Consider the following 26,399-nt stretch of genomic DNA (forward strand, 5'->3'; position numbering starts at 1 on the left):
ACCTGAAATCTCCCTTCCAGACCTCCAGCTGTCTCTTTCTCCATGGCCCTATCCCCTGCCCACTCTGGGGCTCTTGTGTTCAGTTAGCTGTATAGTGATCACTTGGTATTAGAGAAAGTATTGGTCAAAGGGTCTTACAGGCAGTGAAATACCCAAGATGCTCATATCTCAGAGAAAAGAGAGGGAACTTCTTTCAACAGCTCTGAAGGGTCTACTATGTGGCAGACTCTTAGGTCCTGAGGATAAGTCCAAATCCCTTCCTCATGGAACTTCCATTCAGGTGGGGACATACCATATACAATAAACCATGAACATAGTAGCTAAATCAGTATGTTAAAAGGTGGTATGTGCAATGGGGGTAGAGGGGAAATAGAACCAAGTGAGGGAGATGGGGAATGTGGGCTTGGTGTATTAGCATGTTGTGACGACTTTGAATATGGTGGTAATGCTGAAATCAGCCCTTCTATGTCCATAATGAAATTGTAAACCCAGCTAATAAAAAAGATTGTCTTATGTCCTTAAACAGCAGCATGATCCTTTCACAGAGATTTCATATCATATTCCCCTTGTTCTTTTGAACCGAGATTGATTCTTTTCAAATTTATTTTCAAATTCTTAATCTTTGTTCACATTTGACCTTGTTTACTGTAACTCCTCTTGTTTCAAAATGCAACTCTTTTCAAATGCATAATTAGCCTTTTGAAGATTATTTACTTGTGAGTATAGAACCTTCCTCTCTTGCAGACCCCAAAACAGTTTCTGGAAAGGTACTCAAGTCTGTGTGGATGGGGTGGGATAGGAATCCTGGGTTGTACTCATGTGTAAAAGAAAACCCATAAAATTGATATGCTAAGAACTGAAGTGTGATAGTACCAATTTCTGGCTGATATTTACTCCCTTTCATATTTTTCCTATAAACAGACCTTGAAGAGACCATCAAAATTTCCAATTCCAGGGCCTTTTTTCCTACAACAGAGAGAAGGTGACATTTACCAAACAAATATCTGAAACTTCCTAAAAGGACACAGCATTAGAGGGATGTGTCCCAGGGCCTGGAGACAGGATGTGGGTCTGGAAGAGAGGGAAGACCTGGCCTGAGAATGTGTAGTGGGTGAACCAGTCAGTCGCCTCCACAAACAGCACCCCCATATGTATGAATTGCTGAGATGTTTTCCAAGAGTCATGAGAGTGGGGCTGGTATTGTCAGGGAAAACCTGGAGGAAGTGGCTCTTTAGTTCAACCTTGCAGGTTGAGAAGTGACTGATGGAAATAGGGTGTAGGTTTGGGAAGTTCCCAGAGTGTCCAGAAACTAGCAGGTGATGATTTGACAGGGAATGGCCACATGGAAAGGAAAGAAGGGACTTGGAATTGGTCAAGAAAGAAGCAAGGGCTTAAAAGCCTGCTGAGTTTGGACTTTGTTCTACAGGCAATGGGGAGTCAAGGAACGCTTCTGAGGAGAACATGGTAGACTCAGACCCAGGCCTCCCACTCCCACACTTATCCTCCATCTAGCTTGGCTTCTTGGGCAAGCTGTCCCCTCCCCATAGTATGAATTCCTGCCCACCAGAAAGAACCAAAGATGGCGTCAGTGTTGGTAAAGGGTGATCATAAAAATGCCAAAAGCTACATAATACTGTCATGGGTAGGTAGGAACAGCAGGGCGAGGCAGGGTTTGTTTTCACATAAGCAAGAACTTAGTGAATTATCTTCAGAAGTGGTGAAGTCCCCTTCACTGGAGATAGATAATCAGGGACCCACTGACCACTGCAAACAAATTATGGAGGGGGTGGAAAATGAGCAAGACTCTGTCAAGGCCTCGAAGCCATGAACATGAAACAACAAGAACTCCCAATGCAGACCATGGTTAAAAGAGAATATTCAGCCCTTGCCAGGCTCAGTTGGTTGGAGTGTCCTGTACACCAAAGGTGGCAGGTTCAATTCCCAGTGAGGGTACATACCCAGATTCAGGTTTAATCCCTAGCCGACCGATCGATGTTTCTCTCCTCTCCCTTCCTCTCTTGAAAAATCAATTTAAAAAATTTAAAAAGAGACAAATATTATATTTTATGTGAACATATATATATTAGAAAATTGCTGTCATTTACACATATCTGCAAGCAATTTGCTGTATCAATTAAGAAATTTCTACAAATTCAAATCTGAGTGATCAATATCCTTGCAGAAATGGACCCTAAGGAAACTCAGTTCTCTCCTGTGAATATGCAAGGAACCTCCTGCTACTGTCAGATGGCAGTTTGGAGTAGCAGTTGTCTCAGTGCTAAGCACAACAGGAATTCTGCTTGGGGATGCTCACACATCCTGGCATGGCACAGCTCTGTAAAGTTTTTAAGGCTAGTTCCTATCCTTGGCTCATTTGAGACTCACAGCACTGGTAGACAGGATCTTTACACCCATTTTACAGAGGATGTTCGGAGAAGTAAAAAGTGACTAGCCTGAGGTCAGAGTTGATTGTGGACCAAAACTGCAGTTTCCCAACTGGTGCAGGCCTTGGCACAAAGTAGGCATTTGATAAAAGCCATTTTTCAACCTTTATAGTCTCTGCTACTCTCAAACCCCCTCTCTGGGTATAAGACCTCATTCTCAAGAGCCCAAGGGAGATAATCCAAAGCTAGATCCAAGTCCCACAGAGTAAACAGGCAAAAGAGTATAGATTTACAGGCCCACTGAGAGGGGCTAGAGTGAGCAGGTGCTGACCAGAGACTGGCTACATTTGCCCTAACAGTGTAGCCTTTTGGACATAAGCACAGACCCCAGCTCCACCATTAGCTGTGTGACCCGTGTGTCTCAATTGGGATAACTTTCTAACTCCTAGGGATGATGTGAGGATCAAATGAGTTCATAGCAGTAAAGCATTAGAACAGTGCCCAACAAAGAGCAAGGGCCCTTATTACTCACCCCTGTTGGCTGTGGGTCTGGGAACCAGTCTGGATTTGCAGGGATGAACAGAGATGTAGAGTCAAGTGTACCCCTCTTGCTCTGTTGGGAATGCCCTCTGTCTGAATTCAGTTTGGGGCCATCCCCAGTAAAATTCCCTTTTCTCAGGATACCTGGAGCATAGTGCTTAGACATCTATTCAAGCTAGAGTTTTAAATTATTTGGTTAGAACTAAAGGCACTTTTGAGGTTCCTTCTGTCTTCTATTCTAACTGTGTTACATTGCCCCACATGAAAGTGCCATTTTTAGGTCAAAAACTATTGGAAATTCTCAGCTTTTTATGGTTCAAGCTAATTAATGCACTTAGTCTGTTTAAACCATGAGAGAGATTCAGCTTTGTGTTTTCCTCACCCTACCACTGTCCTGTCAAGCACTTAACAAGACAAATTCCATATGATATAACTTGAAAACTGTCTAGGGAACTTGACAAATCAGGATGCTGAACCTTTGGAACTGAGGCACAGGCCCGGGAAGGAGGTCTTTCCCTCCCTGTTAGAGGAGCTGGCCTCCCTGAGGTCCTGCCGGTTTGGCCTTCTCTATTTATGTCACTTCTCTCATAGAGTGGGGCTCTATGGGTTTCCTTGGCAACACCTGGATCTGAGGGATCTGCGAAGCATAGGGTGTCTGGGCTGCCCAACTCCACTCACGCTGCTCTCCTTTAGATTCTAAGATGGTGGGAAAACTGCCAGTGGTTGCTTAGTAACCGCCACCTGCTGATTCTTGCCTACAGCCACCGGAATGAATAAGCAGTTAAATCTCCCACGTTCGAGGCTGGGCCTCAAGGCCTGGGCCAAAGGGCAAATCAGAAACTTGCCTCGGGGCTGGGGTGTAGCCCGGCCCTTAATCACCATGGGTGACTTTAAGCGACTTTCTTCCAGGTAAGGACCTTAAGTCTCCGAAATGTACAATGAGGTCGGGCTGAGTGATCTGCCAGGCTCTCCCAGCCCAGCTGCTCTGTGACTCAATGATAGCCAGCTGCTGGCGATTCCCTGCCTGGAAGGGCAGGGACTTACGGAATTTTTCCGGACAGGGAGAGAGTATAGGACACAGCTGCCCTTAGAAAGCTTCCCGTCCAGTTAGAAAGATAGCTCCCAGGTTTGTGGCCCTGATAACTAAGATTCTAGTGGCTTGGGGAGACTTCCTGGGGGGCAGTTAAGCCTTGGGAAGACCGAGAAAGGCTAAGAAGAAGGGCTTTACTATATAAATGTGCATGGGGGCAGGGGGCAAGATAGCTGCCAAGGCGCAGAGGCCCACGATGTGACAGTTCTGCGGGAGGGTATCTGAAAAGAGCTGCAGAAGCCAGCTGAGAAGTAGCTTAGGGGCAGCCTACAAAAACCTTGAAGGCTAAGGTGAGGTTAAGTGCGTTCCCCCACCCTGGAGTCCTTGGAACCTTTTCATAGTTCTGAGAGGTTAAGTACGGTTTTGGGCAGATCACTCTGGTTTATAGGTGGAGGACAGGAGAGGGTTCAGGCCAGGCGCCATTAAGAGGCTCTTGATGCTGCTCTGAAGGGAGGAAACCTGGACAAGCTGAGTGATGGAGAACGCAGAGGAGGCAGAGCCCAGGGACACTGGTTAGATCGAGTCAGGGCTGGGTGACTCGCCTGCATTCGCGCGCATTTATTGTGCACCTACTATGTGCCAGGCAGTTCTGGCTTCTGTCTGAGGGAGGAGGTCTGAGGCTAGTGTATTGTGACTGGTCAGGATGCCTAGGGCTCACCTGCGAGTGTGTCCTTTCAGGAACCCGGGCTAAAAGCAGTGTAGGGCCAAGTGGTGGGGAGGTCTGCCGAGAGCGCAGCAGCAGGGGACCTATGTTTAAGGCACGTCTGAATCCAGCCTCGGAGGGGACCTGTTAAAGTGCAAGGCGCGACTGGTGGGGGAGACGACGGGTGTGCTTCGAGAGCAGGCAGTGGACAACTCACGTCTGGGTCGGGTGTGACCAGAGTCCCCGAAAGTCTAAGGGCGGTCAGCTCCAGTCTGAGCCCCTAGGGCAGCCGGGGGATGCTGATGGCCCCTTCCCAGAGCCGCAGGGCCGGGTAGAGCGGCTCCTGGAACGCGGCGCGGAAGGTGTGGAGGTGGCTCATGCCGTCCGACACGTTGTAGAAGGCGAGGACGCCGGCCTCGTAATCGAGGAAGACGCCCAGCCGGTCGGGGTCGTCGCGGGGCCACAGACGGCAGCGCTGGCTGTCGTGGAAGGCCCAGTACTCCAGGTCGTAGCGTTTGAGGCACCAGGACTGGCGGTTGCAGCCCAGGCGCGCGGCGGCGGAGTCCCCCCGGCGCCGCAGGGAGGCGTAGGCCGCGCCCACCCACCAGCCGCAGCCCGCCTCCTGCACGTCCACCTCCCAGTAGTGGCGGCCGGCGGCAAAGCAGTCGCTGCCCAGCACCTGCCACAGCGTGTCGAAGCGCGGCGCGGGCGCGGGCCCCAGGCGGCAGAGCAGGACGAGGCGCACCGTCCGGCGGTCGGCCGAGAGGCGCAGGCGCGCGTGCATCGTGTCCGGGTCCAGCGTGGGCGTGCGCGCGTCTGCGGAGGGCGGGGACAGCACGCACGGCTGGTGGGTGGGGCCAGCGCCGCGCCCCGCCCCGCCCCGCCCCGCCCCGCCCCCGGGAAACCCACCGGGTTCGCGCCGCGGACCCACACGTGCTCACAACAAAAAAAAAAAATGGGAAAACCCCGGAATCGCACCTGGAGAAATGGAAAGCCACCCTTTTAACCCTGACTGCCTCTGGGGAGGGGACTGGGGTAATGGGAAGGAGAGCATATTTGACTGTACACCCGTTATACCATTTGAATTTTGAACCATGTAATTTGTTGCCAATTTCTAAAAATTCAACTGAAAAAAATCCCATCACTGTTAAGACTTGAGAGTATATCCTTCCAATATTTTTACTTGCTGCTTTATAGCTTTCCTTTACATTGGTATCCTACCATCCATGCTCTTGGACAATCTTTTTAAAAATTTACTGATGTAGGCGCGACTGGCGTGGCTCGGTGGTTGAGCGTCAACCTATGAACCAGGAAGTCATGGTTGGATTCCCAGTCAGGGCACATGCCCGGGTTGCTGGCTCCATCCCCAGTGTGGGGTGTGCAAGAGCAAGCCAATCAATGAATCTCTCTCATCATTGATGTTTCTACTCTCTCTTCCTCTCCCTCTCTGATATCAATAAAAATATTTTAAATAAAAATTAATTAAATAAATAAAAATTTACTGATGTATTTAGGAACATTTCACCACATCAAATAATATTCTTTCAAAGAGTATTTTAATGGCAAGCCTACGATTTTTAATGTATGGGTGCATTATATTTAAACCTACTCCCTTTAAAATATTTAGGCTTTTCGGAAGGCTTTTGAAAACACTAATATGATTACATCTTCATGTGTTTTATTATTCCTTTAGGATATATTCCTAACGGAGGAATTGCTGGGTGAACGGAGATGACTTTGGTAAATATTGCCAAACTGTCCTCCAGAAAGGTGGTAGTGATTAAACTCCCAATAATAGTTCTTGTTACATAGACAAAGTTTTGTGCTTGTTTTTTTAAGTCTAGATCATAGGATATGTGGATATTCAGCTTCAGTAGATTCTGCCAAATAATTTTCTCAGTACTGTTTTGGAGTTTTCCATAGTGAGGTTTTAATCCTCACCTGAGGACATTTCCCATTGATTTTAGAAAGGAAGGGAGAGAAAGAGAAACATCGATGTGTGATAGAGATCAATGAGTTGCCTCTCTTATGCACCCCAACCAGGATCAAACCCACAACCTAGGTATGTGCCCTGATCTGGAATAGAAACCGGCAACCCTTTAGTGCAGGGGATGCTCTAACCCAGGGGTCGGCAAACTGCGGCTCACGAGCCACATGAGGCTCTTTGGCCCTTTGAGTTTTTAGCAAAGGTCAGCTTAGGAGTACCCTAATTAAGTTAATAACAATGTACCTAGCTATATAGTTTAAGTTTAAAAAAATTTGGCTCTCAAAAGAAATTTCAATCGTTGTACTGTTGATATTTGGCTCTGCTGACTAATGAGTTTGCCGACCACTGCTCTAACCAACTGAGCCACACCAGCCAGGGCTGTGTAATTTTTTAAGGGAACAAAGATGTTCACAATATATCAGTAAATGAAAACAGATTACAAAACAGTATGTATATTATGATACCGTGTTTGAAAAAAACCACATTCAATATACAGACATTTGCCAAAGAAAACAAAAAGGGCAAATAATAGTAATAACCTACTGCTACATATCTACTAAGGTGGATAGGGGCAGAAGAATTTCCAAAGCTCTCCAATGATTTATAGGTGATTTAAAAAAAATTTTTGCTTTCCTTTGTTTTCTAATTTTTCTACAATAAACATATTATTTCTACATTTATAAAAAATAATAATAATGGTTAAAAAAAAAGTTGTGTCTCTTAGGGGAAAAGGGTGGAACTCCATTTCTGTGACCCCCCTTCCCACCAATGCACCCCACCCTCTCCACCCTGGGGGTCTTACATTTCAAGAAGAGCGATCGCTCTGGTGAGGGACTGATTTTCAACAGGGAGTCCGGCTTGGTGCTAGAGAAGCTGGAGAGCTGGCAGTTCATGTCTGCAATGAATTGTAAGAAATGAGTGCCTGGCGCTCATGCAAGCAGCACACATTATAAAACATACCCAAAATATTACAAAACTGGAGATTCACTTAAGCTCTCTCCCCCAAAATCATGCATATTTAGGTGGGAAATACAAGTTTGCAGTCACAGGAAAACTCCAGGACAACGCTTAGATCTGAGGAGAAATGCACTTCCCAGGGTCTGGAACAAATTCAGCAAAGGCAGGCCAGTGGGAGGGAGTCCTGGACATGGGGAGGAGACGGCAGGCTCCAGAACCATCCTGAGAATCAACTAGAAACTAAACAAGTCAACGATGGGGCAACCTCAGAACAGAAATGCAAATTCCAGGATAAAGATGGAAAACAAGAAATTAAAGGTGAATTCTCACCTCAATGTTTCTCTCTCCCCCTAACTCTCTCTGGGGGAAAAAATAATCCATAAACATATCCTTGGGTGAGGATTAAAAAAAAATCTGCTTTGACAAACCAGCTCAGGAAAATCCACGGCTCAGTCCCACTGCAGGCATCAGTGTCCCCAGCTGTGTTTTCTTGTCTCCGTTTACAATGCCTTTCTGGCTCTCCCACTGTCAAAATCTTAGTGAGTCAGGCCCAACTCCTCCAGCAAGGCTTCCGGATTTCCCATCAGAATCGCTCTTTCCTTCACCTGTGCTGCAGCCAGGGCCTGGCCTCACCTCTCTCCAGTTCCCAGGGGTGTTCAGTGAGTGCTTGTACCATTTCTGCCTTGCTTCCTCTCACCCCTCTCCTTCTCCTTTTCTCCTGATCTTCAGAGCTAGCACTGCCCTGCCAGCCCCATTTGACAAGGTAGCTTCCAAGTTTTTCACCTCCTCTCCCACCACTGTGCCCAGTCACTATGGCTTCCTCTCTGTGCCCAGATCTCAAGTTCTTCCCTCACTTTGGGCCTTGCCACATGCTGTTCCTTCTGCCTAGAAAATGATTCTCCCAGACTAAAAACAGCAACAATGACAGCTAACACTTAGGTAGTGCTTATGCCACTCTAAGCACTTTGCCTATAAGATCTCATTTAATCCTTACTTCCTCTTACCCCTTCCCTTCTCCTTACGACGACCCTGTGAGGGGGGAACTGTATTACCATCTCTGTGTTACGGATGTGAAAACAGGCATAGAAAAGTTAGGTGCTTTTTACACAAGATTGACAGGGCTGGGAAGGGATGGACCTGGGATAGGAGCCCGGTAAGTCTGGCTCCAGAGTCACGCTATGACCTCTATGCCCCCCAGCCCTTCAGCTCTGCAGAGCTTACAGAGGCTTCCTTGAGCTCAGCTTACATTTCCCCTTCTCAGAAAGGCCTTTCCCACTTCCCCAGATAAGAACCTCCTCCTTCTCCTCCTTCTCCTGGTCACTCTTTATTCCACTTAACCTGCTTTATTTTTCTTCGGAGCCCTTATCGCTCACATATTCATTTGTTCTCTGTCTTCCCCTCAAAAGACTGAGAACCACAAAGGCAAGAGCTGTGCTTGTCACGGAATAGGGGCTCCATAAATGCTCTGAATGAATCATAATAGCAGAGATGAATGAATGAATGGATATTTCTGAGCACCTGCTTTGTTTCAGACCTTGCAGGAACCTCAGAGCTGGACCCCAAATGGTTCTTGCCATCCAGACATGTACGAGAGGCATGATCCATGTATGAAAAACACCCCCAGGCAAAAAAAAAAAAGACCCCAGGCAGGAGATGGGGCGGGCTCTGCAGAGGAAGGACAGAGGGGTAGAGTCCAGTGGCAGGAGGGGCCCAAGGTGACGTGGTGAGCTTCCCGGTGAGCACGGCACAGCTGTGCTGGCCCTGCAGGGACAGTGGGACTTGAGCAGGCAGAGGAAGAGGAGGAGTTGGTCCTTCCGGCTGGGACCCCAGAGCAGGCAAAGTGGAGGTGTGGCGGAATCCCAGGAATGACTGATGGCAGGAGCAGAGCAGTGTGGCTTTAAGGGGCAGAGCACGGCTCAGGAGGGGAGGAAGTGAAGTCAGAAGGGTGTGTTGGGTGCAAGCCAGGAGTCCCTGACCACCCAGCCAAAGGCCTCTGTGTGGGAGACATGATTCTTGGTGGCAGTCTTCCCTGTTGTCTCTGGGTTAAAGGGCACTGAGGGAGTAAGGGACACAGAGTCGGTCACACGGTGACTTACTGTCCTTCAAGCGAACCTCTAGTGGCGTCTGTATCATGCTCTGCATGGCTTCCACGAGGCCCTTGAAGAAGGTCTTGATGGGCGCGAAGGATTGGGGCACGGGGTGGCACAGCTCCCCCAAGCTCATCTGCTTCTTCAGCTCCCGCTCAGTGGCCGTGAACTCCTGCAGGGACAAAGGGGGGTCAGGCTGGCTCCACAGCTGAACCAGGAACAAACCCTGGCCACCAAGTGCAGGTCCTACCCCACCATCGGTCAGCCAGGGCCATGCCCCCAGGAATGACCGCACAGCAGACCCCACACAGCAGACCCCACACAGCAGACTGTCATTCCTCAGTTCAAAACACTCCCCTGGTCCCCATCTCTTTACAGGACAAAGTCTACATTGCATGACCAGGTATGCAAGGCCCTTCATCAACAAACCCTGGCCTCCCGATCCAGCTGCATCTCCCAGCTCCCCTGCACCTGTAGCTCTGCTCACCTCCAGCCAGGCTGCACGCAGGTGGCTCTCCAGCCCGCCAAGCTCCCACCTGCACATGGTTCCTTTCTGCCTGGAATGTCCCCTCTGCTTCATCCTTCTATATATACCTAGTGAGCTCCTCCTCGTCCTCCCACACGCTGCTCCACTATCACCTCCTCCTAGAAGTCTTCCCCGACCCCCCATACAGAACTGGACATTTCTCGGTCACACTTTTGCTAGCTCACTTCCGCTGTGTTGTAAATACCTGTTTCTGAGCATGTCTCTCCACCCATGAGCTGGGGCCTGGGCAGAACAGGTTGCTCCCTGAATATGTGATGAATAAATGAATGAGCAAGTGGAAGGAATGATGAATGGTGAAAATCAGTAGCTCTAGCAACAGAGAATTAAAAAAAAAAAAAAAAAGATGACAAAGCCTTGAAACTCTACCTGTGATGGAGGAATAATAACATTCTTCTCCATGGAGTAGCCCTTTGAATTAGCTATCCCCCTAAGGGGTACCATTCTTTTATTTTTATTTATTTATTTTTTAAATATATTTTTATTGATTTCAGAGAGGGAGGGAGAGGGAGGGAGATATAGAGATAGAAACATCAATGATGAGAGAGAATCACTGATCAGCTGCCTCCTGCATGCCCCACACTGGGGCTCAAGCCTACAACCCAGCTATGTGCCCTGACCTGGAATCGAACCGTGACCTCCTAGTTCCTAGGTCCAATGCTCAACCACCAAGCCAGGCCAGCTGGGCAGGGGTACCATTATTTTAAAAGAAACAAACAAACGTACCCCCCTGTGCATCAAAGTACAGTAACCATTGTGCATAGGACAGCACCTCACCCAGAATTTTTTGTTAGGCTTATATTTTATTTTGAATTTACTGGGGCGACATCGGTTAATAAAATTTATAGGTTTCAGATATACAATTCTACAATACATCAACTGTATATTGTATTGTGTGCTCACCACCCCAAGTCAAGTCTCCTACCATCACCATTTATCCCCCTTTACCCTTTTCTCCCTCCCCCAGCTCCCTTCCCTCCTGGTAATTACCATGCTGTTGTCTGTGTCTATGTAGGCTTATTTTTATCTTTTTTGTTAACTAACAATGAGACACAGGCTGAGTTGACCAAGGCCACACAAAGGCACAAGAGTGGTGAAATATCCACCAGGGCCTGGCTTGACTGGTTTTGCATTGACGAATTTATTTGTGTTATTTTACAGTCAGAACCCATGCAAATCTGTGGTTAGACTCGGTGCCGCCTTTATACCCTGCCTCGTCCCAGAAGTCTTTAAAGTAGTGGTTCTCAACCTCCCTAATGCCGCAACCCTTTAATACAGTTCCTCATGTTGTGGGGACCCCCAACCATAGCGACCCACAGGTTGAGAACCGCTAGCAGGGTCGCCTAAGACCATCGGAAAACACAGATATTTACATTACGATTCATAACAGTAGCAAAATTACAGTTATGAAGTAGCAACGAAAATAATTTTATGGTTGGGGGTCACCACAACATGAGGAACTGTATTAAAGGGTCGCAGCATTAGGAAGATTGAGAACCACTGCTTTAAAGCATCTTTCAAAAGTTACCTAATACTGCAAGATTTCCCTTTACGGTGGGAAAAGTGAAGCGAAGAGGAAACCAGGATAAGAACGTAAACTGGAAAACAGAGTGAGGTGAGGCACAAAATATATGCCATGAAGCCACAGCCCAGCTACTTGAAACATATTCAGCTCTGAGCTTCCCAGAAGCCATAGCAAAGACGGGAACAGGAAGAGGTGCGTGAGTGGGAAGCAATCCAAATGCACAGGTGACCGCCCAGGAGTACTGGTTCCTCCAAGACAGGAACACCACCCTCCACACATGCTTTCACTAAGTGTAGCATGAACATCACAGAGGCTGTTTCTTAGATGCTCTCTCTTGGTTAAGGTAATAACCTGCAGGAGAGCCCAGTGGCCCAGGAGTACCATTCTTCTCTCCCCCTTGAGCAAACTGCGACCCAGCTCTTGAGGATGCTCAGTAGCTGACAGGACCTTGCCTCTCCAGGAGGGGTGTTTCAATAAAGACTATAGACCAGTAGGTAGAGGCCTGGGCAATGATCCTTTGCAGCTTTAGAGTCAGAGAAACCTGGGTTCCGATCCCAGCTCTGCCACCTACCAGCTGGGTGACCTCAAATGAGTCACTTCACCTCCCTGAGCCTCAGTGTCCCATTTGTAAAGTGGGGTGAGAATATCCACTTTGCAGAGTTCTAGTAAATATTAAAGCCAAGACCCATGATGGTGGCTGTAAATGTTATTTCACTAGTTCAAGATATACATTATCTTCCTAACTATGTCTATTTCCTGACCACCTGGGTAGGGGCAAGAAAGTCTGTTTGCTAACAAGGCAATTCTCTGTGTATTAACTCAGTGTGTAAATACTGGGCTCAATACCACAGTAACCACAATGAAATGTGGGTGGCAGCTGGCAGGTGGCAGCTGTGAGGCAGAAACCCAGCATTACCTGCAGCAGCTGGACAGGGTCGGACTCCTGGCTGAGACTGCAGACCCTGTCGGAGAGACTGTTCAAGACGTCAATTTGGTCCTCACAAGACTTGATTTGCTCCCTGTATGCCTGGAGGGTAAGCTGGGTATTCTTATCGATTAATTTCTTGGCCAGGACTTCCTCTTCATCAAGTAGCAATCGGAGTTCAGTGAATTTCCCTGTCAGCCAGATTTTACTTGACTCTGCATGAGCCTAAAAAGAAAACCAGTTGCAGGTGATGTGAGTGCCAACTAGGAAACCCAGGATAATCAACATGAAAAAACTATTAAGACATCTAAAAGCAAGGTCCGATCAACTTACAAAAACTCAAGTTTTCCTAAGGACCTGCCATAACCAACTGGAACATGCATGGAGAAATAAAGGTCCTTTTAAAATAATGGATGATATAACAATGTATCTAGAAATACAACCAAAAAAAAAAGCTGTAAAGACCTAGATAAAGAAAAGTATAAAATTGTACTGAAAGACATAAAATAATCTGAATGCGTGGAAGAAAAAAACACATCCCTGGTTGTGGAAGATTCATTACTATAAAGGTGCCATTTGGCCCAGCCACGGTGACTTAGTGGTTGAACGACAACCTATGAACTAGGAGGTCACAGTTTGATTCCTGGGCAGGGCCATGCCCAGGTTGCAGGCTTGATCCCCGTAGGGGGCGTGCAGGAGGCAGCGGATCAATGATTCTCTCTCATCATTGATGTTTCTATTTCTCTCCCTCTCCCTTCCTTTCTGAAATCAATTTAAAAAAATATTTTTTAAAAAGATGCTATTTATCTCCAACTTAGTTTATAAATTGGGCACACTCCAAATAAGTCTTAACAAGCAGATTAAACAAATATTAAATTATCATGGGGGAGCCCTGGCCGGTGTGGTTCGGTTGGCTGAGCATCATCCTGTGTACCAAAGAGTCGCTGGTTTGATATCTGGTCAGGGCACATGCCTGGCTTGTGGGCTCGATCCCCAGTGGGGGAGAATAAGCACAAGAAAAGTAAAAAATTACTTTAAAAACATCAATGAAGGATGAGTTGCCTTAATAAATATCAAACAGACTGTAACGCTACAGGATTTAAAACCATACAGCTTAGGCATAGACAAAATGGTCAGGAACACAGAATAAAGAGTTATAAAGTTATAAAAGATATATATATATATAGTATATATACACACACACACAATAATGGTGGCATTTCAAATTATCGAAAGGAAAGAGTGAACTATTCAATAAATGGTATTGGTACAATATGCAATTAACCATGTATTCGACAAAAAATTTAAGTTAGATTCTTATTCTATATGTAAAAATAAATTCAGACAGAACTCTACCTATGAAGTAGTCTTGCCAACAAGTGTGAACCTGAATCAGATCAAGCCTCTAGGTCTAAATAAAAGATTCAGCATAGAGGAGAGAGGAACATGTGAGCCATCAACTTAAATACATCAAGCAAGTGCATTTCGAAACTTTATTTCACTCCTAATTCAAACAAATAAAATGTGACACTTACAAGACAACTGGAAATGTGACCACTGAGTGGATATTTGATGACATTAAGGAACGACTGTTAATTTTCATTCGTGTGATGATGATACTATGGTTAGGCACTTTTTTTTTTTTAAACTTAGTACAGATGTTTTTTTTAAAATATATTTTATTGATTTTTTTACAGAGAGGAAAGGAGAGGGATAGAGAGCTAGAAACATCGATGAGAGAGAAACATCGACCAGCTGCCTCCTGCACACCCCCAACTGGGGATGTGCCCACAACCAATGTACATGCCCTTGACCGGAATCGAACCTGGGACCTTTCAGTCCGCAGACCGACGCTCTATCCACTGAGCCAAACCGGTTTCGGCTGGTTAGGCACTTTTTAAAAATGAGTCCTGCCCTGGCCAGTGTTGCTCAATGGTTCAACTGTCAGCCCGCACACCGAAGGGTCTCCCACGCACGCCCTGACCGGGGACAGGGATCAAACCTGCAACCCAGGCATATGCCCTTGACCGGGAATCGAATCTGAGACCCTTCGGTGTGCAGGGCATGCTCTAACCACTGAGAAACACCTGCCAGGGCTACAAAATAATCTTTATTTCCCCCCCCCAAAATAATCTTAATGGCAATACACATTGTTATAACTAAAAATATCCCCAAGAAAACTTCAGGTGCAAGCATATGAGGCTGATTATGCAATATGGTTAAAATTTTTAAAAAGAGGGAGAGGTAGAATTCTGGCAATGAAACAGGAAGTGTGGTCTGGTTTAGGCTGCATTGGTTCAAAGTGAAACTGGATCCCAGATTGAACTGAACTGAGGTCTGGACGCAGCTGGATGGGGCTGGGGCTGGGGCTGGGCCAGGGCCTGACAGAGTCTAGCTGAGGAGCTCTAAGGACTGTGGGGGAGAAAGGACTTGAGCAGCGACAAAGCCCCGGCCTGGGAGGTGGGGGATTTTACACAGGGAATGGAAAGAACTGTTTTGCTGAAAACAGTATGACTGCCTCTCAGGGGTGTCCCACCAGGGAAGGAAGTGTGCGGGCCAGCCCTGCCCAGGCCACATTGGCTACGACATCCATGCACGCTGATATATGGCAGCGGCTGGCAGGAAGGGGCAGAGGAATGGCCTCGCCCAGCAGGGTGGTGGAGACCAATGGCATCAGCAGGGACAGCAGCAAGGCCTGACCCGGCCCTCAGCTTCCTAGTCTCCGTCTGGCAAAGGCTGGTTCATGCCACCCGCTGTCCTCTACCCCATGCCGTGGTCCGGTCCTTACAGCTCTGGTGGGTCACAGGGGAAGGAACTAAGCCGGGACCTGAGGGTGTTTACACACTCCCCAGGGGGCCCGTCCAGGCTCTGTTTCCTGGCCCCCTCTTCCCCTCCACTCTGCTCAGGAGGCAGCAGGGCTGACTCCTGCAGGCCAGGATCCCCCTTCAGGCTGGGTTTGGTTTGGTCAATGGGAGGAGGAACTAGAGGGAGGTCAGAGGGTGAGGGGAACAGCCAGGGTATCCCGCCTCCCGCCTCCCTGCGTCCCCTCCACCCTCCCGCTCCCACAGGACGGCCCCTCTGGTTCCGGCTCCTGCCTAGGTGGCCCTGGACTCTGCACTCTGCTAATACCACCCCCTCCCTCTGGCCCTGCAGCCCAGGGTGAAAGGTGCTTCCTGCTGGGGCCAATTGCCTCACCACGCCCTGGTTGGCTTCTCTGCCCCTTCCGTGCCTGTCACCATTCCCTGCATTCATCTCCTCCCGGTGAAACCCTCAAAGTGGCTTCTGTCTTCCTGGGTGGACTCTGATAAACACAGCCATGGCCCCAGGTCCACCTCTGCCTTCCTATGTGACCAATGACAAGTTATTTCCTCTGCCTGGGGGGCCCCATCTCCAAGGCCTTTCAGCCTGACACTGCACATTCTAAATCCCTGCCTAGATCTGGATTCAACAGACATTAACCAAACGTAAATATATATGCTTTTTCTTCATTTATAAAAGTATCAAAGGCTCCTTGTGGAATATTCGGGAGATTCAGAAAAAACACACACAACCACTGCATACTGTCCTCTTATCCCAGTTTGAATAAAAAGTCAGGGTAGCAGGCAAGTGCTGAATTTTCCCTACACCTGCATGTCTGAGCCCCCCCGAGGAGCCATGATGGGGACAAACAGCCTAATAACCAGGATGTCAGAGGAAATCATTTCCTAGGTGTGGGTTGGGGATTAATGACCAAGTCCTCCTTGACTGTTCTATGAAAGGGAGTGGTTGCTTAGGCCTGGCTCATTGGCTTCTGAACAGCAGACTTTGGACATTGTATGATCTTTATTGATTTTAACTTATTGACAAAACTGTTTTATGGGTTAATTTTCAGGCGAATGGCCTTTGCCTTGCTACTGCCCCGTGTAAACGAGTACGGAGCAGCACGCCTGCCCCAGACCCCGCTGCCAGACCGCGGGCTACAGCTGGGCAGGACGTACAGGAATCCGCACAAATGCTGTGCCTGTGGAACTAGAGGCGTCACTTCCGGACGTGTGTCCCGGAGGAAGTAAATCAAGGCGCCAGAAGTGTTCACTGCAATGCTATTTTACTTAGTGAAAAGCTGGAAAGGACCTAAATGTTCAACATTAGGAAAACGGCTTAATGAGTTAACTCCCCCTCTCCCCCCCGCAAACAAACAAACAAAAAAAACAAAAAAAAACAACAAAAGCCCACAATCAAACAGACAACAAAAAAGGAAATCCTCAGGTGCCCAAAACAGAGGGAATTTGACGTCAGAGCCGTGGGCAGAAGAGGAGCTGAGTGACCCCCGGGAGGGCTGGGCGTACAGGTGTGTGTGACACACCACACTGGGGCCTGCTCAGTCAGGGGGGTGTGCAGAGCCCGTGGCCCTATTCCAGGGGGACAGGAAGGGGCCTCCTGCATCAAGCCAGAGTCACAGAGAGCTGTTCCATCCATGAACCAGGCGCCAGAAAAACTGGACCCACTGGCCTGGGGAAGCGGCAAGGAATCTTGTCATCCATCCAAGGTCTTGGGGGGAAAGAGAGTCACTAGCAAAGCAAACGAATAAACCCAATAACAGGCTTGGAGTCTGGATTTGCGGAACCTCAAAATGAAAAAAACTCACATGACAACTGGTCTGGAACCGCTGAAACCCAGAGCCCGCCTCAGACGCTCACGCCGCAGTGCTCTGCAGGGGCTGCTCACACCCAGGGCATGTGGGGCACCGTGGAAATGCCTACTGAAGGCCAGGGGGCGACACAGACTCCACGTCACACAGGGAGACGAGCCACCGTGCCTCCCTCCATCCCGGATACTATACCAAAGAGTATTCGTGTACAGAAAAAAAAAAGTCTCAAAATGTGAACTGGTGGTTGGCCTGGAGTGGCAGAATTATAGCTGAATTTTTAAAAATCTGCTGGTGAACCCTAACTGGTTTGGCTCAGTGGATAGAGCGTCGGCCTCCAGACTGAAAGGTCCCAGGTTCGATTCAGGTCAAGGGCATGTACCTTGGTTGTGGGCACATCCCCAGTAGGGGGTGTGCATGAGGCAGCTGATTGATGTTTCTCTCTCATCAATGTTTCTAACTCTCTATCCCTCTCCTTTCCTCTCTGTAAAAACTCAATGAAATATATATTTAAAAAAATCTGCTGTTGAGCCCTAACCGGTTTGGCTCAGTGGATAGAGCGTCGGCCTGCAGACTGAAAAGTCCCAGGTTCGATTCCGGTCAAGGACATGTACCTTGGTTGCGGGCACATCCCCAGGAGGAGGTGTGCAGGAGGCAGCTGATCAATGCTTCTCTCTCATCGATGTTTCTAATTCTCTATCCCTCTCCCTTCCTTTCTGTAAATTTCAATAAAATATATTTTTAAAAATCTGCTGTTGACCAGGATCTGAAATATAAATGCCCACAGGAGACGGCCTAGTAACATAGGGAGGAGAGTGGGCAGGCAGCCCATGTCCTTCTCATGAGCATGTCCATTGCTCAGCTCTGACAGCTCCACGTGGGGAGGGAGGCCTAGGGGGCCACAGCCTCCTACTTTTCTACATCTAACTCTTTATACAAATACCTCTCAGCTTTAACATGCCGATCACTAATTTTTCTGAGAGTCACTTAGGTGTAAGTCCAATAACGCATGTTCAGGAACTATAAAATACTGATGAAAGAAAACAAAGACCTAAATAAATGAAGAGATATACCATGGTCACGAATCCTCAAATGCTGTAATTATAGAGATAGAGAATAAACTGGTGACTGCTAGGAGTTAGGGATTGCTGGGGGCCGGGTGGGGGGTGACTATACAGGTGTAGCAGGAGGTAGATCTTGGTAGTGATGGAACGGTTCTGTATTTTGGTTACAGCAGCAGTTAAATCTACACAGGTGATAAGTTGACATAGAACATATATACACACACTGTCAATTTCCTGGTTTTGAAACTGTACAATAGTTAGGTAAGATATAACCCTTGGGGCAAACGAGGTGAAAGGCACACACAACTTACTGTGTTGCCAACTTCCTGTGAATCTATAATTATTTCAAAATAAAGGTTTGAAAATCGGGGAGAAGGTTAAAAGAGAGGAAACCATTCCTTGGATTAAGCTGAAACCTGCCCCCTTAGACTGTCCACCTGGGTCCTCACTCTCGTCTTGGGGGGCCCCACGCTGTATCTGCTCGGAGACTTGCAGACAGTGGGCCTGTGCCCCGATCCGATCCGGGTCTAGCTCAACAGCCCAAAGCACCGCCCCCATCCCCTCAGGTGCGCCAGCTTGGTTTCCAGATCCTTTTGAACGGATTTATCCGCCTGAGATTGGAGCCCTCCTCTTGAAGCTGTGAGGGACACTATTAACAGTTAAGCCAGGGCCATGGGTCTAAACCACAACTTTCCTCAGCAAACTGAGTTCTGTCGTCAGTCATCTTTCAGATAATGGATGTTGGGCAGACAGGGAGCCCATTCCGTGGCCTGGCTTGGCCTCGGCATTTCCACACCTTAGATTAAGCAGAACCCTGCTCTCCTAGACTCTCCGGGTGGATCTGAATCTTGCCTAGGGCGCCCCACGCTGTATCTGCTCAGAGATTTGCAGACGGTGAACCTCCGCTGTGGGCTCCTGCCACAGTCATAGCCAGCCAGTCAGAGGCTCATCAAGTTCTCAGCAGAGCAGGCCCTAGGAGGGTACCCCACCCCAGCCCTCACTCCCAGGAGGGGGCGCTGAAGCTGGCCGAGTTCACAGAAAAGGCCCTAGAGACAGAACAACTTTTTCCCAGTCAAAATGGCAGCTCATGATACCATCAGCCCCGACTTCGCACTTAAAACACAGAGGCATCCATTTAAATAAACAGCATTAGGAAAGGAGAACGCCTAGAGAAAGTAAATATTTGTGGAATATATTTATACCTCACTTTCCCTTTCGCCATGGCAGTGAAACTTAAAGAGCTTATTTGTGTGTTCCTTCAGCTGCATTGTGCTTTGTTGAAGGTGTCTGGGGGATGGAGGACTAGTGCCTTCAGGAGAAGGCCTTGGCGATGGTGAGAGAACGGCTGCTCCCCCATCCTGTGAGGTACTATGGGGCAAGGCTGGGGTGTGGGGCAGAGGCAGACTCACCACTAAGCTAATGGAACAGTAGCCTCAGGCCCCTCCCTCGCAAGACCCCGTCATGGCCTTACACCTAATATTGTGTTCTTTTGCTTAAAAAGGGTCCCCTAAATCAGTGACTTTCAACCTTTTTCCTCTCACGGCACACATAAACTAATTACTAAAATGCTGTGGCCCAACCAAAAATATACTTTTCTGCCGATCTGAAGAAAAAAAAAAAATTAGGTATAATTTTCATTCATTCACACCGGTTGTGTTGGCTGTTGTCAGCTTTTCATTGATAATCTAAGGGAAAGGAGGTCCATCCATACCTTTGACTGAATAGTCAGGTATTGCATGTTATAAAAATTCCTGGGGCACACCCGTTGAAAATCGCTGCCCTACATTATAGAAGCCCGAGGTCCCACCAGACCTGATCTCCTTTGAGGTTGGTTTTAATGTTTCCTTGGCTGCATATTCTGTCCTCGGAGGGACGTGGACGTCTCAACTAGAAGAAGGAAGAAATGTCCACTTGCCTGGAGCTTCTCAGCAGCATCTTCTATCTGGTTTCTGTTGCCAACTTGCTGCTGCTTCTTGGTTGCCAGCTGCCTTAAATATTGCTGGGTGAGTTTCTGTACGAGAAGGAATTAGGGAAAAAGTCTTAGTACTGTCACTTTCACGGTAACCAGGCTCTGCAGGGGTCATCTCCTCTCACCCCTGCCCAAGGTCAAGTAGCAAGTTAGAGGATGAGCTGTAATGAGGGTCACTCTGGTCCTCAGGGACTCTTCAAACCATGATGCCCTCCCCCCTCTTTCTAGGACAAACCTGCTTGTGACCTGATTTTCCAGTCCCTCAAATAGGACCTTGAGGCAAGCGGCCTGGGGACAGGGGAAGAGAATTCACGTACAGAATGAATATTAACTGAGCACCTATTACATGCTGGGCCTTGTTCTGGGAGCTGCCCTTTGTGGAACGTGCATTCCAGAGGGGTCTGTGGCCCTCTGGCCTGGACTGGGGTTCAGAAGATCTGCATGGGTGAGAGATCTGTGGGGTTCATGCTCCCCTCTCCCTCCCACCTGAAATGGCTCCCTTCCCTACCTCTGCTCTTTGCAATAGCCACTTTCCCAAAGGTCTGCTCTGTGACCCTTTCCCCACCAGTGGAACTTACCTCACCCCCTACCCATCCTAGCCTGCTTTCGGCTGGCCTTATGCTCCACTGCTGGGCCAACCGGGAGCTTCCCGAGGGCAGGCCTGCTCCATTCCTGGCTCCCCCATAGAGACCAGAGGGTGACCTAGAAGTGTTTGCCGAATCAAACAGAATTACTAGGGGCTGCCCACTTCAACTGGAGCCACCCAATACGTTATGAGCACAAGCCCCAGAGGCAGACGAGACCTCCTGGTCTGAGTCCAACGTGACCTGGGCAAGTGACCTCATTCCTCTAAACCTTGGTTTCCTCAGCTGTGAATATGGGGATGACCTCCTAGGGCCGCTGTGGAGAGTAAGTGCTCAATTACATGTTTAGTGTAGTGTGTGGCAGACAGTAAGTGTTTGATAGATAAAGCTTGTCTTATTTTAACATCCAGCAAGCACTTGCTACTCTGTGCACGGTTTGATTCTAGGTGGGGTGTGGGAATGGGGACACAATAGTAACCCAAGTTCCAGGAGCACACCCTTATCCCTCTGTGATTTCTAAGCCTTCAAGTCCAGCTCCTGTCCATCATCCCAGGATAACTTGGCCTCCTGATGCCCGTGCCCTTCGGTCAGAGGGCATTTCTCCTATCTTAGTACTTGGTGAAACTCTACTCATCCTTCAAGGCCAGTTTCAAGGGCACCTCCGCCAGAAAATCTTCATGGGCTTCTTGCTCCTGGTTCACGTTGTCTTCTATCTGGCTCCCACTGACCACTGGGCATCCCAGTTACAATACTTACCACACTGTATTGTCACTGTTCTCCCCCCACCAGCCAGGGAACAGGTAAATAGGTTAGTTGAGCTGGTGTGTGGATACAAAATGAGAATCCATAGGTAGGAGGGTAGACTTACCTATGAGACCCACAGCCATATCTCTGGACAGCACCCTTAGCAACTGGAAAACAGCCCTTTGAGGAGCTATTATTATCACAGCCATCTATACATATAGAGAAGTAATATGCTAATTTGTCCATAACGGTGTCCCAGTCACGACCAATCTGTGGGCAGGGATGGGGGCAGGAACTTGCGCCCCCAGTGCTAATGTCACGCTGCCTGCATGTGTCCCCGCCCAGCGCTGAGGTGAAGCTGCCTGCCTGCATCCCCGGCTAGGGACGTGACACTGCCTGTGTGCGTCCCCATTCAGCGCTGATGTGACACTGTGGGGGGAGGGGGGCCACCTTTGACAGGGACCTCAGGCCGCACCCCTTAGCTGGCAGGGCTTGACTAGGGACCTCAGGCCATGCCCCCTGCCTCGGCGCCCAGCCAGGGGACCTGAGGCTGTGCCCCCACCCAGAGGGGCTTGACATGGGTGGGGCTGGCCGGGTCTGGGTCTCACTCAATGGGGGTAGGGGGGGGGGCCTGCCCGGATCTGCGTCTCCTGCGTTTTTGAAGTGCGTGTGGGTGGTGGGTGGGGACTTGACTCTAGGTCCTGTGGTGCGCCCCAGACTCTGACAGGAGGGAGATTTTATATACATTTTACTAATTTTCTTTCATCTCTGACACTTCTATTATAGAGAAAGGGCCAATAGCAATATTAAAATATTTCTTCTAATTAATTCCCTTTTAATGTGCACGAATTTTGTGCACCGGGCCACTAGTTTTATATAAGAAAAGGAGGACCTTAGGGGCACAGGCAGGCCTTGAACCCAGGACCCCACCGGCTGGACTGGCCCTCACCGGGCCCATTCTCACCGTGGAGCTCCAGGAAGCCTCCTTTGCTTCTCTTCCCAAAGCAGTCTACCTTTCCCCTACCCTGGCCCTCCATTTCCCTCCAACCGTGACTTAAAATTTCAGAGGGCAGGGACAAATTCTGCCTTACCTGTTTCCCAGCCTGGAAAAGCAGGTACTTGTTATTTGTGGAACAAATCAAGAAAAGGAAAGTGTAGGCAGATGCTGTTGCCTTCCCCCACATGGCCCCAGGTTGAGGCCATTGACTTTTAATACCCTTAATCTCTGCCCTATGCTCTAAGGCAAGTGATCGGCAAACTCATTAGTCAACAGAGCCAAATACCAACAGTACAACGACTGAAATTTCTTTGGAGAGCCAAATTTTTTAAACTTAAACTTCTTCTAACGCCACTTCTTCAAAATAGACTCGCCCAGGCCGTGGTATTTTGTGGAAGAGCCACACTCAAGGGGCCAAAGAGCCACATGTGGCTCGCGAGCCGCAGTTTGCTGACCACGGCTCTAAGGTGAGGGTCCATTCTCACCTTGGAGCTCCCAGGTTGTTAACAGTGTGGTAGTGTTAAGTCACGCCACACGAGGGAAAGAGGGCCTTCACTGCGGGGCTGGAAGAGTTCCTGGAGGTGTCGGTGGTAGAATCAACATCTGCTAGAGATGCGTGGGCCTGCCGAACCCGGAGAAGTGGAGGGATTTGACCAGAGCCACAGACAAGTGGGCCACAGGCTGGAACAAGAGTTCAGAGCCCCTGCCGCTATTAGGATTCAACACGGGGGAGGGCTCCCCGGTGAGAATGGACCCCGTGGGGGCAGTCCACCGCGTGGAGTCCTGGGTTCAAGATCTGCCTCTGCCTCCAGAGCTTTCCTTTTCTTATCGATAAAATGGCCGTCCTAGCTCCCACCAGGTATGCTTGTGGAACTGGAGTGGGTGTGGGAAGGGAAGGGTGGGGCAGGGTAGGTAGAGGATGCTCCTAGCGCAGGCAGGCAGTCCAAGCCCCTCTAGGCTGTGAGCTCCAGGAGACAAAACCAGAGAGATGTCTGTAGCGTCCCAGGCCACAAGGCTGTTTTCCAACAGAAAGGGATTTTAATCTAGTTAAAAAGGCAGATTTTGCCGAAACCGGTTTGGCTCAGTGGATAGAGCGTCGGCCTGTGGACTCAAGGGTCCCAGGTTCGATTCCGGTCAGGGGCGTGTACCTTGGTTGCGGGCGCATCCCCAGTGGGGGGTGTGCAGGAGGCAGCTGATCGATGTTTCTCTCTCATCGATGTTTCTGGCTCTCTATCCCTCTCTCTTCCTCTCTGTGAAAAATCAATAAAATATATTAAAAAAAAAAAAAAAAAAGGCAGGTTTTCCGCTGGCCCCAGAGCAGTGTGGTGGATGCGCCATGGTGGACGAGGTCAAGGGTCTATGGGAAACAGCCGAGGCTCCCGCGTTCTCACTCTCAAACCCACCTGCTCTGCCTGCAGGTGAGCTGGTGGCCGCGGCTCGCCTTCGCCCTGACTTGGGCATTCGTTCTCCTTACGAACAATAGCTAGGTCGGCCGCCCGGATGGCCGCCGGGCTGCCTTGGGGTTTCCGGGTCCTGACCGGAACTGGGGAACTGGCGATTGGACCCCGGGCTGCCCCCGCGCCCCCCGCCCCGCGCGCCCCAGCGTCCCCACCTGCACGTGCGCCGCCTCTTCCCGAGCCAGGCCCACCGGGTGGCCGCGGTGCGCGCCCAGCAGCGGGCAGAGCGCGCACACGCAGCGCCGGCAGCGGCGGCAGAAGAGCTCGGCCACGCGGTCGCCGTGCTCCGGGCAGCGCCAGCCGCACGTGTCCTCCGCCTCGGCGGGGCCCGGGCCCCCAGGTGTTCGGCGGAGGGCCCCCGCGCCCGCCATGCACTCCCACGGTTCGGCGTCGCCGGTGCAGGAGGAGCGCTGGTGGGGAATCGAAACCGGACGGCGGGGCGGGGGCGGGGCTCTGGCCGGCCCAGCGCGGGGACGGAAGACGGCAGCGGGCCACGGCCGGGGGCGGGGTGGGGGGGCCGTGTTTGCATCTTCACTCGCCTGACCCGCAGGGTGCTCGCCCGCCCCGCCCGCCCCCACGGTCTTCAGCCGGCGCTGAAGGCTCAGGCCTGGTCCAGCGGCTTTGTGCCTGGCCTAGAGGTGGGGGCCGCAGCAGAAATGGGGGTCCGCCCCTGCATACCTCAAAAATAAAACAACCGGCCCTGGCCGGTTTGGCTGAGTGGATAGAGCGTCGGCCTGCGGACGGAAGGGTCCCGGGTTCGATTCCAGTCAAGGGCATGTACCTGGGTTGCGGGCACAACTGCAGTGGGAGGTGTGCAGGAGGCAGCTGATCGATGTTTCTAACTATCTCTCTCCCTTCCTCTCTGTAAAAAAGCAATAAAATATATTTTTTAAAAATTAAAACAACCGGTTATTTTCCCAGCAAAATGGATTTAGTGGGGGAATAGCAGAGGAATTGCAATTCGGGACAAGCAAGCTATTGCAAAAACCATAGGCAAGTCCGACCAGGAGGACATCGGGAGGGGTCGCTGAGAAGGAAAGCCCATTAGAGGAAAGTGGGGTTCAGGGCGCTGACAGTTTGGCATTGGCTGAGTTTCTGGGCGAGAAGGAAATCTTCCTTGGCGGGAGGAGTAAGGGAGTATCCCCTTGCATTGACAATTCTTCCCCTTGGGGTCTGGGTTGACTTAGAGTGGTAGTGCCTGAGGGCTCCCCCTTCTGGCCTCCCGACTCCATTTTATTTTATTATTTATTTATTTATTTATTTATTTATTTTTTAAATATATTTTTATTGATTTTTTACAGAGAGGAAGAGAGAGGGATAGAGAGCTAGAAACATCGATGAGAGAGAAACATCGATCAGCTGCCTCTTGCACACCCCCTACTGGGGATGTGCCCGCAACCAAGGTACATGCCCTTGACCGGAATCGAACCTGGGACCCTTCAGTCCGCAGGCCGACGCTCTATCCACTGAGCCAAACCGGTTTCGGCCCGACTCCATTTTAAATGAGGGTTCCCTTTATTTTCACACTCCTACTGGGCTAACCGGAAGGAGGTGGGCTCCCCCACCCTTTAGCGAGGCTAGTCTAGCCCTGTCGATGGCACCAAGTTAGCTGTGGCCTTCCGGAGTGGTGTGCATTTACCTACACTTTCCACTTCCCCTGGATTCCCTCCCGCCATTTCCCCAGGAGAAACAACCATTCCCACAGTTTTAAGAAACACCCCGGAACCTCCAGTTGCCCCCAGGTTAAAGTCTCAGCCTCAATGGAATGTGCTAGTAAATGGGTACAGCCATTATGGAAAACGGTGCGGAGGTTCCTCCGAAAGTTAAAAATAGGACTACCATATGACCCGGCAATCCCACTTTAGTCAGTATGTTGCAGAGACAGCTGCATTCCCGTGTTCATTACAGCAGTATTCACAATAGCCAAGATACAGAGACAGCGGAAGTGCCCCTCGATGGGGTGAATGGATAAAGAAGACGTGGCATAAGCATATACAGGGAAATGTTACTCAGACCTAAGAACAGAGTCCTGCCACGTACATCGTGGATGAGCCTGGAAGTCATTATAACAAGAGAAGTAAGCCAGACAGAGAAAGACCTAGATGGTATCACTTACACCGAGTGGCTAGGTTATAATGGTCTCTGAACGCATAATAATCTGGCCACTCAGTGTAGATCCTATATAATAAAAGGCTAATATGCAAATTGTCCTCTCAACCAGGCGTTCGACCAGCAAGCAGGCCGGCCAACCACCCATGTCTCCTCCCCCTGGCCAGGC

The 26,399-nt window shown here is 49.5% G+C and overlaps 1 protein-coding gene across 1 annotated transcript in view; it reads right to left on the reverse strand.

Annotated features, from left to right (window-relative positions):
- The window catches only part of TRIM14 (tripartite motif containing 14), a 30,641-nt gene extending 6,092 nt beyond the window's left edge, over window positions 1-24,549 (reverse strand). The window contains exons 1-6 of the mRNA XM_008141867.3: window positions 24,277-24,549; window positions 20,286-20,381; window positions 12,674-12,907; window positions 9,698-9,860; window positions 7,447-7,539; window positions 4,673-5,473 (exon numbers count right to left, since the gene is read on the reverse strand). Coding sequence (XP_008140089.2) covers window positions 4,938-5,473; window positions 7,447-7,539; window positions 9,698-9,860; window positions 12,674-12,907; window positions 20,286-20,381; window positions 24,277-24,492 — 1,338 coding nt within the window. The 5' untranslated portion in view covers window positions 24,493-24,549 and the 3' untranslated portion in view covers window positions 4,673-4,937. The remainder of the gene's footprint in view (window positions 1-4,672; window positions 5,474-7,446; window positions 7,540-9,697; window positions 9,861-12,673; window positions 12,908-20,285; window positions 20,382-24,276) is intronic.
- Between the last annotated feature and the right edge of the window lie 1,850 nt (window positions 24,550-26,399).

The sequence above is a fragment of the Eptesicus fuscus genome, chromosome 15 (genome assembly GCF_027574615.1).
Source record: "Eptesicus fuscus isolate TK198812 chromosome 15, DD_ASM_mEF_20220401, whole genome shotgun sequence".
NCBI classification, from domain to species: domain Eukaryota; kingdom Metazoa; phylum Chordata; class Mammalia; order Chiroptera; family Vespertilionidae; genus Eptesicus; species Eptesicus fuscus.